The sequence below is a fragment of the Saccostrea echinata genome, unplaced genomic scaffold (assembly GCF_033153115.1).
Source record: "Saccostrea echinata isolate AGI-Se365-2 ecotype Australia unplaced genomic scaffold, CSIRO_AGI_Sech_v1 ptg000025l, whole genome shotgun sequence".
NCBI lineage: Eukaryota > Metazoa > Mollusca > Bivalvia > Ostreida > Ostreidae > Saccostrea > Saccostrea echinata.
In genome coordinates, this window is record NW_026889774.1 from 4,225,539 (window position 1) to 4,238,216 (window position 12,678).

A 12,678-nucleotide genomic window follows, 5' to 3' on the forward strand; every position below is an offset into this window, starting at 1 on the left:
ATGATTTATGAGAAAAAAGCCAAAAAGGCCCGGGGGTCTATATGGGGGGGGGGGGGCTGTCCTCAAGCACCTGTGGTTTTCTATGTATTAAATTCTATACAAAATTTTACACAAATTAACATTGTGACAAAACATAACTTAATTTTCCCACTTTACCTGGCAAACATTATTCTGGTTCAGTATTTGAATATGAATCTATGAGAAATATTGAGGAGTTCCGAACAAAAAGTTTACTTTATTATTCCGGAATTGTAACTATTTTTCTTATCAATTCTCTCGTTTAAATACCGAAAACAAATCCAACGTGGATCCTGTTCTGTGATTACCGGCTATTAAAGCCTATTTGAAGTATTTCATCATCATGACTGATATATCTGTGCTTCTAGCACATGCCGAACAAGCGGTAAGAGAACTATATTATATATTTATATATGCGAATTATTATGTAAGCCACGTATAGCTTTGCGATCCCATAGTGCCATATGACTGACAGCACGAGAGACTGAGTAAACTCGGCACTGCTCTTGTGCTTCAGCCTTCTGGTTGATCTATTCAACTGTTCAATGATTTCTCTGGGGGAAAAGGAGACTCTATAATCATGAAAACTTAGGCCAAAATAAAAAATAGGTTTGTTTCCCCTAACGCGACCGACCCACTTAAATCGTGCCGACTGAAAAGTTTTTTTAATAAGATTATTCAAATATTTATTTTTATTGTTTATCAACTTTATTAAATACAATTTCATCAAAATTCGTTTTTTATCAGAACAGCGGCTTTTGTTTAACTCATTTGGCGCCCACAACATGTGGCCACAGAGGGTTATTTAGTGTTATAAAACAACGGCGATGTATCAATCTTAATATACATCTTTAACTTATTAGAATCCTACACTCTTGAAACATTTCGTGAATTCAATATACCATGACTAAGGAGTGTTCAGATGGTATTTACAAATGTGTCTTCTAAAATTAACGTAAGTAGTAAGCATGACAAAGCCTGCCTCATGAGCAGATGACGGGCCCACTTTGTGTATGCATATCAATAAATTTCACTGCATTTCATTCGTTTCGATCTAAAAAAAACACTTCATGTATGATTCTATTTTTACTATATAGGACCATTGGAGTTGTAAATATATCTTAGTATAATTATTTCATCTTGATAAATATAGTTCGGATGTCCTTTCTTCATTCCTTTTATTTATGGGGTAAACTTCGTGACTAAAACATTAGATAAATGAAACTTTAATCATTTTAGATATGGTTTGGTTGAATTAAATATTGTTTATACAGGTATACTCTTTTCAAATAGTGTTGAAATCTTTAATTTGGCTTATGGTACGGCTTCCTGAGACGTCCAGTGTATTTTTCTTTTCTTTAGTTGGGCCCTTGAAAATAGGTTGTTTCTTTGCTTTAAAATACCTTTAAAAATTGCTGAACATCTGCCTGGTAGAGGGCTCCTAATTTAGACTTTTTCTCGGCACTTATGGCCATTGATCATAAAGCATCAGTAAGGGATCTTTTTCGTGCCAACATCTACATGTACATGTATACTGTGACACTACATGGCCCTACCTTTTTTACGGTCTCATTCGACTGACCAGTTTCCACGCCCCACGTCGGGACCTGTGACTTAATTAGAATAAGCTTCTGAATTACGTCGTGACTCCAAAACGAAACACTAGAATTACTGCGCCACGCAAGGCCCTTGACATTTTATCTGTGTAAGCACTCGAAGATGATAGTAGGTTTGAAAAAAATATACTCGAAGGGCCGATGGTTGAGTATTTGCGAATCTTGTCTTTTTGTAAAAAATCAATTTCAATAAATTTACGCTGGCCTGAGATATTTCACAAATTCAAATGAATAATATATGTGAATTAATTTACCATACATGTTGCTTTTAAATTTCATTTGTATGATATTCGGTTTAAAAATCGGTTTCCTTTGTTCTTTTTTATTTATAGAGATATTATTCAATTTTCAGAATGTATTTTCAAAACTGCTGTCAGAAAAAAAAAATAATTTACCTACCTACCTACTCAACTTGAAATTTTAGGGTTGGGTTAGGGGAAACAAAGATATTTTTAATGATGGCCTTAAATATGCAAAGTGAAAAACAAGTTTATGTCGTTATTCATTTCCATTTCTGGTAAATGGACAAAATAGGAAGGATGTACAGTAAAATAAAATGTCCCATTAAAATATGCTCTTTGAAAACAATGTTAATGGCAGATCTGATTCCAGTATTGTTTTATGCTTCTATTTAATCTCATTTTCCACCATTTTAGTTATTTTCTTAGTATTGCATCATCACACTGTAAGATCAAAGTTTTCTGCTTTGACAGGAGGCAGAGATCAAGAGACTTGAAGAGGAGGTAGCCACCCTCCAGAACCCCCAGAAACTAATAGCTGAGGGGGTCGTGTCACCAGCATTGGAGGCTCTGCAGAATGAGAATACCAAACTTAAGTATCAGATCAACATGTTAAAGAGGGTAAGTTAGAGACATGCAGGCTACAATGCCTCTAGAATACAAATACAGTGTATGTGGGATGTGTGCCTTTGATGTCACAGCTTGTGAGGAAAGAATTTATGAAGATTAATTTTTATGTATCAATCTTTATGTGTTGATGTGAACATGGGATTTGGTCAGGGAATTCCATGATCTCTGTGTGTTAGTTATGGCAGTCTGCCAGTGATCAGCAAACTCACTTATTCCAGACTGTATAGGGTTCAGGGGTCCCAGCTTCATATCCTTTGTTTAAGCCATTGCTTTTTCCATTCTTTTTCCCAGGGGCTCTGGATTTAAATCATTGTCTGCTCCATGGAATGTTCTCTCAATATAAATTGAATTGTAATAGCAAATGAAAAAATGTATGGCTGGACTGGGAATCAAATCCGGAATCCCAGACTGCATCACTCATAGATAAATAGCATTGCCCGATGCCCGGAACAACCAATTTTGTTTGGCGGGCAAGTTATTTGATAAGTGGTACCTGTCCACGGGCAAGTGCTTCTACAGTTAACAAAAAATCAAATGTTGTTTGTTTCATCGCTGTCGAAATGTTATGAATCACAGGAGAGCACCTGTTTTCGCTGCTGTTGACCACAGTACATTGAATACTCGGTCGGAACTCCTCTAGAATTTACCCATTCATGTTTCAAGACGTTAATTATAGCAGCTATCAATTTCATGTTACAAAAGTTGAAGAGGATTTTAGACCTTTTTAGGTATTGTCATAATGTAAAAAATTCATGCCGTGAATACAAACGTTTTAATTGGAGCTGTTGATAGGTGATAAAATAAAGTCACGATCGGCATGCAGTTGTGGTTTTCATAATCAAATACCGAATAATATTTTTTGTTTTCAATCGGCAAATAAATACACATTATTCTTAAATAAAAAAAAAATGGGGGAATACCTCATGAAACTATTTTGAAGAAAATAGATTGAAACTTTTACTTTACTAATACCCCGAAATACGGAAAGAAATCTGAATCTTAAATGTAAAATTTTACTACTAAAATAATGAACTGTGATCATGTATGCATATTATGCAGGATATGAAATAACTTTTTTCAGATGAGAAATTGTATGTTGACAATATGCACTAAAATTCTAATGCTCGATATCCATATGCCTTGCAATTAGAAATCATCAAATGATTTGACGTCTTCTATTTTTTTTTTTCTTATGTTAAAGTAGTACAGAGAAAAATGTCTAAATTATGTACATGTATATACATGTAGATATGCGCACTGCACAAGCTAAGAAATCTCAATGGAACAAGAATTAGCCCTAGATTTTTCGGAGGAAGAATTAAGTGATTTTTGGTCTAGTTTGGTCCCCATGTAGTGCATCAATTGAGAAATAAACTAGCACTAACGATGATGCTCTAATTTTGTGTTAATTAGGAAAAAGGTGGGGCAAGCATATTTTTTGGTAGGACAAGTAATTTTACGATGGTTACCTGTCCGAGGGCAAGTACTGTAAAATTCTATTTGTCTACCCCTGAGGCACTCACCCGACTGAGCTATCCAGACTGATACCCATGGCCTAAACCATAACATTCCTCACTTATTTTGTCTTTGCCCTCAAAAACAGAGTCTAAAAATTGCCCATGTCAGGACTTTTACATGCAAGTTCAGGAGTAATGGCACCAAATTATATAAGAGGAAAGAAGAAAATGTATGGCTGGACCAAATCCCGGACCCCTGCATCACTAGTCAGGCACTCGCCAAACTGAGCTATCCAGGCCAATATCCATAGCCCAAACCATAACATTCTTCCCTTCTTATATTGTCTTCACCCTCAAGGACACAATTCAAGTTCTTATTTGCCCCTGGCAGGACGAAATTTAATTTCTTATTTGCCCCTGGCAGGACCTTCACCTGCAAGTCCAGGGGTTGTCAACAGCACCAAGTTATGTAACAGGAAAGGAGAAAATATAAGGATGGACTGGGAATCGAACCCAGGACCCCAGCATCACTAATATGACAATTGAACAATATTTGATGGGCGTATCATGCTGTGGCGGGGCACTTTATTTTAAGAAGGAATGATCAATTTTTAAAGGCAAACTAAACGCAGTTTATGGAATCAATTTTAATAGATATGTATAAGTCATTTTAGAGATGGACGTACAAAAGATTTCAAAGTGAATCAATTATATTCTTGTATGGTTGACATATTTCAGAGCATAACAGCTGAGAAGAGTAGGAAGCCAGACTACATGGTCAGTATCTGTACAATCGTGGAGGACGTCTTTGGAATGGCGATTCGTAAGGCCTTCCCAAATATAGATAACCCGCCGGTCATGATACAGGGAAGCTCCAAGTTTGCTGACTACCAGTGTAACAGTGCACTGAACTTAGCAAAGGTAGGTGTATAGCTTCACAGAGCATTGTACATAACAGCTGTATAGGTATGAAATTTTAAACCAGTCAGCTTTAGAAAATTGTAATTAAAGTAAGGTGTAAATATTCTGTAAAGAAAGGAAAATGTTATTCTTTATACATAAAGTAGAATTTTTATGCCCCCTTTACAAAAGGACTTAAGGACATACACAGCGTACCTTACCTACTGTTAATTTTTCAAGATATTCTTAATTTAAGATTATAGTGCCATTAGATGTTCGTAGACAAAAAATCAGCATGCATTACCAGAGGTTTTGAAAAGATATCAATTGATGAAAATTCATGTATAATTCAAAGAAAAATATACAAAAAATACTAAACATATATTCTAGATGTTTTATTTATCCAAACTTGTTTTAGAAGAAGTGTACACCAGCATAAATAGACATTAATATGTAGCACACAGTTCCTTTAAGTATTGGAACTCTTCAACTCCAGGGAAAAAGACAATAAAGTTCAAACCACGTTGCGTATGTCCTTAATTAGGAAGATATTTTCTACTCAGTATCATATAAACCCTTTGCTACATTGGGGGCATACAATATATGTTGAAGTTAGTGGTAGCCAGATGCAAGTTTAGTTATTTATCTATTTAAAAAAGGTAGTGGAATGAATTGATTTCCATACTCAGTTTTAGCGATCTCATAATTCTTGACAATAATGCCATAATCATATTAATTGAATCCTTTCTAAAAATTCTACTGTTATGGTATGTATTTCTAACACATTTCTTATTTTCATTAAAATTTTTAGGTTTAATTAATTAATTGAAAATTGAACCAGTACAAGTTCAGTACATTTACAATATAAAAAATCCAAATTAAATTTTATTTTCTATTTAACAGATATTGAAAGAAAAAGGACAAGGTTCCAGTCCCAGGGATATTGCAAACAAAATAGTACAAAACCTTCCAGAAACATCATATTTTGAAAAGGTAGCTTTTCTGTTCTGTAATTAATCAATGTACATGTACATACCATGTATCTATGTACAGATTTATCAATGTCCATAATCACACCTGGAATGTACATGATAATTATTATAAAGGGAAATAATCATCTGTGTTGTATGTTAAAACTTTATTTTTATTATACTTAAAAAAAAATCCTACATGAACATAAGGACATTTAAAAAATGAATACCTTACATGTAAGTATTAAAATGAAGATTTGCTTCAAAAGGACATCTGTTTTTCAGTCACTTTAAGTATAGTGATCATGAATTGAATTAAATCCTTAAGATATTAGAATATTATGCAGATTTGAGAATCAGACAACTAATTTACTGTACATGTTGTAATTTATTGTAAATGTTGTAGGTTGATGTTCAAGGACCTGGGTTTATCAACATCTTCCTCAACAAAAATTTTGTGTCTGAGCAAGTGAGTGAGCTTTTGAACAAAGGAGTTAGGCCACCAAGGATAGGGGTCAAGCGAAAGGCGATTGTGGATTTCTCTTCCCCAAATATTGCCAAAGAAATGCATGTGGGCCATCTGAGGTACTCTCATGTTTGAAGCTTTATAAAGGATCTCTTTACTTGAAGTACATGGACTTTAGACATATACCTCTGCTTAGTTTTCATATTCACATTATCATGAATATCAATACATGTATATCTAAAATGGATAAGACATTATATGAAAATGAAAAAAAAATTAAATGATTTGAAATTATGAGCTGTAAAGTAGAGTATCATTACAAGTCATCGGAATGGAAGGTGTGTGGGTGCCATCCCATCCCCCTTAAAACTTGAAAATATCTTTTTTGCTGCATTTTATATATTAAATATTTGAAAGAATGACTTCATGGATGCTTCAGAACACCCACCAAAATGGTATTCATTTGTTAAAAAAAATGGCTTAGAGGAGGGGTTACCCATCCCAGACCCTCTTCAGCATCCCCTTTTTAACCAGGCTTTTTGCTTTTAGAAGATATAGCTGGCTTATGTAACAGTGTTCAACCGAATATGCTACTTCCTCGCCGCCAAATCAAATTTACGATTAAAAAAAGTGTACATATGCTCAGTTGCTTTTGAGACAATACAAACACTAAATTAAACAAAGTCAACTGAGGAATTTTCTGAACAAATAAACATTTATAATACTGTACTTTCTCCTATGTTCTTTGATTAATTATTTGTTTATTTAGAAACCTGGTGAAGGCCCTGCTATACATGCAAAAACAGTTCGCATGCAAAACATCTCTGCTTGTTCAGATTTGTTTCTTTTGTAAGACTTTGTTCAAATACTTTACCACAGGTCCACTATTATTGGTGAGAGTATCTGTCGTCTGCTAGAATGGGTCGGCCATGATGTCCTAAGGATAAATCATGTGGGAGACTGGGGCACACAATTTGGCATGTTAATTGCTCACCTGAAGGACAAATTCCCAAACTACAGTACAGTATCCCCACCAATACAGGACCTTCAGGCATTTTACAAGGTGGGTCTAGAATGTGTGATACTTTCACCACTTATTTCTGCATTTAGGTTGCTGAAAATAAATTTCATTTAGGTGCATTCTTCCAAATAAATTGAAAGGATAGATAGGCCTGCAGTTTTATTTTAGGAGTTATCCTTCTTACCATATTTTCTTTGAGAAAAAATAAGGGAATTTTCAAAAAAAAAAAAAAAAAAGACCAGAGAAGAAAAGAATGCAGTTAGTATTCCCCTCACTTTCAGAGTAATAAAATTTCAGCAGTCTCTCTTTAGAAAGATTTTAGGTGAAATAGTCTTTAATAGCTTCACTGCATCCACAGTTGTCGTAATAATCTGCAAGCTTTTACTTTATTACACCCCATGCAACAAGTTGCGGGGGTATAATGTTTTTGACCCATCCGTCAGTCAGTCAGTCAGTCGGTCAGTCAGTCCATCAGTCCTGTTTTTTTTGTCAGTGCAACTCCTCATAAACCGCTGCACAGAATTTGGTCAAACTTTGCAGATATTTAGGACACAATGTGTAGATGTGCATATTACCAGGAAATTCCGATTCCATTATTTTTCTGGGAATTTCGGCACTTTTCAACTTAGATTTTTGGCCATATCTTGAATATAGAGATGAACAGTTTGTCAGGACAACTCCTCTTAAACCGCTGCACAGAATTTGGTCAAACTTTGCAGATATTTAGAGTAATAAAATTTCAGCAGTCTCTCTTTAGAAAGATTTTAGGTGAAATAGTCTTTAATAGCTTCACTGCATCCACAGTTGTCGTAATAATCTGCAAGCTTTTACTTTATTACACCCCATGCAACAAGTTGCGGGGGTATAATGTTTTTGACCCATCCGTCAGTCAGTCAGTCAGTCGGTCAGTCAGTCCATCAGTCCTGTTTTTTTTGTCAGTGCAACTCCTCATAAACCGCTGCACAGAATTTGGTCAAACTTTGCAGATATTTAGGACACAATGTGTAGATGTGCATATTACCAGGAAATTCCGATTCCATTATTTTTCTGGGAATTTCGGCACTTTTCAACTTAGATTTTTGGCCATATCTTGAATATAGAGATGAACAGTTTGTCAGGACAACTCCTCTTAAACCGCTGCACAGAATTTGGTCAAACTTTGCAGATATTTAGTACACAGTGTGTAGATGTGCATATTACCAGGAAAATCAGATTCCGTTATTTTTCTGGGAATTTCGGCACTTTTCAACTTAGATTTTTGGCCATATCTTGAATATAGAGATGAACAGTTTGTCAGCACAACTCCTCTTAAACCGCTGCACAGAATTTGGTCAAACTTTGCAGATATTTAGTACACAGTGGGTAGATGTGCATATTTCCAGGAAAATCCGATTCCCTTATTTTTGCCCTAAGAATTTTGCCTATTATTGAAGAAACTTTCCAGCTAGGTAATAAGGAAATCCACTGGAATCAGCTTTTGTAATGAAATTTTATGTGAAATATTTTATGAACTTAAAAGACCCCTATTGATTTTGAGATCAAAATATTCATGATTTAAAACACACACACACACAAAATCTTGGATAGTTCCCCCCCTCTCAAATTGGTGCTTTGCTAAATAATTTCATAAGTACAGTATATAAACAAATTCATATGACTACCGGTACATCATAATTTTGTTTCCATCAATTATTTAAATGTGTAAATTGTCATGTGTTGGACATGGACTTACACTCATTAACAAGTCAAAATCACTGAGAAATTTAAATAACAGTTTGTCAGCATAACTCCTGCACTGAATTTCCTGAAACTTTGTAGGTATTTCAGACATAATGTATAGATTTGTATATTACCAAGAAATGTTGATTCCATTATTTATCTAGAAACTTCAGCCCAATTAAATTTGTAACATACAAAGATTTGAATGTCCTTATATGCAAGTTTTAATGTGATGATTTTTTGCAAGTAATGCCCCTTTTTGAATTATACTGTGTATTTAAAATGCACTGTGCCATTCATTACGTGTTGCATTGTCGAGTTTTGGGGGAGCATGGGGTATGTGAGCTTGCTCACTTTTTCTTTCATTCTTTCTGTTTAATAGTAAAATCATGAGCTTTTGTAACAGGGAATTCAAATTATTTTTCATGCAGAGATTTTTCCTTTCCTGCAGGAATCCAAAACCAGGTTTGATGAGGATGAAGAATTTAAAAAGAGAGCGTATGATGCAGTGGTGAAGTTACAGAGTTATGATAAGGAGCACATCAATGCGTGGAAACTTATCTGTGACGTGTCACGGAAAGGCAAGTACTGCATTCATCTTGTTTTGTCATTCTAGAGATTTACACTAGTTGTATGCAATTCACAGTGAAGAGGGAAGGAGGAGGGGTGTATCATGAAAATTATAATCCATGGATGTTTAAATTATTGTGATTTCATTGATGATTTCTGTTAATGAACTTACAACAACTGCTAATGAGCATTGATCATTAAGAATAATTTGAAGTGCATATGATCTCTATGCATGCACATTTTTATGAACCTTTAGGATTTTGACTTATTTTAAGGAATTTATTGTATTTCTCATACATTTCTCGCCTCATAAACTTGAGTTTTATCAAGCAATTAAAATGTTGGAATTGCTTAAATCATGTGATCTTAAAGCTTACTCTCCAAGATAAGCCAAGGAAGAGATTTTAATTCAATCCATAGAATAACCAACCAATTATGTTTCTGTAATTCTTTCATTACAGATACAGTCAAGAGCATTCCTAAATATAGGTTGTTAATGAATTTAATTTTTTTTTTTTTTTTTTTTTTTTGTTTAAAAAAAACCTAAATATTGATAATATGATAGGACAAGTGTTTCTGAGAGGAGAGAAGTTAAATTATCAAGAACACATGGATTTTTAAGGTTGTGTTAATTAAAGTGAATCAACATGGGGAAATTTGTTTTGTTTATTTTCCTTTTGTTCTTTTGTTTTCCCATGCATGTAAATAAGTCCCATGCATATAAATAAGCTCATCATTTCATACAAGGGAATGTGGCAATTTTTTTAGTGTCTCTTTATTTGTAAAATATTTGTTGCTTACGTTTATTGTAGAGTTTCAGAAGATTTACGATCGCCTTGGTGTAACTCTGATAGAAAGGGGAGAATCCTTTTATCAGGAGATGATGAAAGATGTCGTCAAATTACTTGATCACATGGGTAAGTAAATGAAGCTTATTAGCCATTTATAGTGTACATACAGTATATAAACATCCTGTATATCTATCTTTCCCTTTTTTAAAAGATTTTTAGTCATATTTTTAAAATGTGTCAAAAAAAAATAGTGATATGCATCTTACCGTATATACTCGCCTATAAGTAAGTCCGCCTATAAGTCGGTTGTATTTTTTGAGGTTATTTTGGAGGGATATGCCATTGACCCGCTTATAAGTCAGTATAACTTTTGCCAGAATCGCTTGACAATTTCAAAACAATGCTCTGATGTTTTAACCTGGTTTCGATTAATATTTTTAGAAATGACGCCTATATTTATTTTTTAATCATGAAGAAAAGTACATAATGCACACCTAAGATAAAAATAAAATTATTAAAATATGTAAATACTTGTACTTTATGTATAATCTTAGAAAACATAAATGATATAATATATCCAGACTTTGTTCAACGATAATCATGGGAAATGTTTATAAAATACTTCATTTTGCCATACAGAAAAATACTAATCTTTTAATGACTCGCCTATAAGTTGGACATAAAGTTTTAGACCAAAATTTAACTCCCAAAAATCCAACTTATAGGCGAGTATATACGGTAATTGCTTAGGAAAAGGTCAAAATTTCAATTCTAATTTCTAAAAATAAAATGTGAATCTGTATGTTATAGCATATTCCTCATTTAAAGCTTTTTCTTTCAAAATTAACTTGTAGGTAAACTGGAATATGATGAAGGGAGACAAATCATGTATGTACCAGGCTGTCCAGTCCCGATGACAATTGTCAAATCCGATGGAGGATTTACATACGACACGTCTGACATGGCAGCCATTAAACAACGTCTTCACGACGAGAAGGGAGACTGGCTGATTTATGTCGTGGATGCAGGACAGGTAAAAACTACCTTAATATAGATCACAGCTACAAATGCAGCATTTGGAATCACAATTCATAGAGAAAAACACTGTGATTGTTATTTTTTAGCATCTGGTCATGCTAACAAATTTTCATGTCATGCCAATACATGGTATTCAACTGACCAAGACATGTTATTCAACTTGTTGGCATGGCCAGGTGCAGACAACAGACTTCATCAAAATAACTACCTCCAGTGTCAGTACCATGGTGAAGGGAGAAAAAACACAATTATCATAAACTGAAATTGGACATTTCCCTGTATGTCGACATGTACATAAATAATAAAAAGAAAACAGTGTAAATGAGGTGTTATTTATGTAGGGAACCCACCTCCAGACGGTGTATGCTGCAGCAGAACATCTTGGCTGGTACAACAGCAAACTGACCAGGGTAGAACATGTGGCCTTTGGGGTGGTCCTAGGAGAAGACAAGTAAGTGATTGACATGTACAACAGTAAACTGACCAGGGTAGAACATGTGGCCTTTGGAGTGGTCCTAGGGGCAGACAAGTAAGTGATCAGGCCTCTGAGTGACCTCTAAAATTTAGGCGCCAGCTGGTGCCTTATCAAAAAAATTTAGTCGCCAATGCAAATTTTTAGTCGCCAGGCAATTTTTTTAAGGCGCCAACTTTATAAGTTAATAGTAATAAATATAGGGACCCATGCCGTGACTAAGAAACAGGACATGTCAATTGCTAGAAATAATTTCCTCTTCTTTAATTTAAATTTCTTTTCGTGTTTTTAGGAAAATTGTTAAAAATGTTAAAATTTCCGGAATGCGATGATCGCCAAGTCAATTTAAAATGGTCGCCAATTTGGCAACTTATGGAAAATTTTTAGGCGCCATTCAAAAATATTAGGCGCCATGACGACTAAATTAGTCGCCAATTAGACCCCTGGTGATTGACACGTAGAATCCAGCAAGTCACTGGTTGACCACCAGCTTTATAGATGACTTTGTATTAAACAGCATTAACACTGGATTTTAAAAAAAGCAGCAGAATTCACCTTATTCAGTAGGTTGAAGTAGGAATCAAGCTCCTTATATTCTGCTACTTTGAGGGCTTTAATGAACATCAATGAATCATGATCATCATTAAGAGTCTTCGTAGTTGTCAGGCTTTTTTTGTATTTTCCTCACATAAACAGGATCTTTGCCAGCAGAGTATTGTTCAAAGAAATTTTTCCAAGTTATTCTCTACTTAAGTGCAAGTATCTTGAAG

General features: G+C 34.5%; 1 protein-coding gene across 1 annotated transcript in view; it reads left to right on the forward strand.

Moving 5' to 3' along the window:
- The first annotated feature begins 301 nt into the window (after positions 1-301).
- Positions 302-12,678, forward strand: part of LOC133191888 (arginine--tRNA ligase, cytoplasmic-like) — a 52,349-nt gene continuing 39,972 nt past the window's right edge. Inside the window, exons 1-10 of the mRNA XM_061327632.1 lie at positions 302-403; positions 2,348-2,494; positions 4,699-4,881; positions 5,764-5,853; positions 6,238-6,416; positions 7,177-7,360; positions 9,489-9,618; positions 10,420-10,524; positions 11,253-11,431; positions 11,778-11,887. Coding sequence (XP_061183616.1) covers positions 362-403; positions 2,348-2,494; positions 4,699-4,881; positions 5,764-5,853; positions 6,238-6,416; positions 7,177-7,360; positions 9,489-9,618; positions 10,420-10,524; positions 11,253-11,431; positions 11,778-11,887 — 1,349 coding nt within the window. The 5' untranslated portion in view covers positions 302-361. The remainder of the gene's footprint in view (positions 404-2,347; positions 2,495-4,698; positions 4,882-5,763; positions 5,854-6,237; positions 6,417-7,176; positions 7,361-9,488; positions 9,619-10,419; positions 10,525-11,252; positions 11,432-11,777; positions 11,888-12,678) is intronic.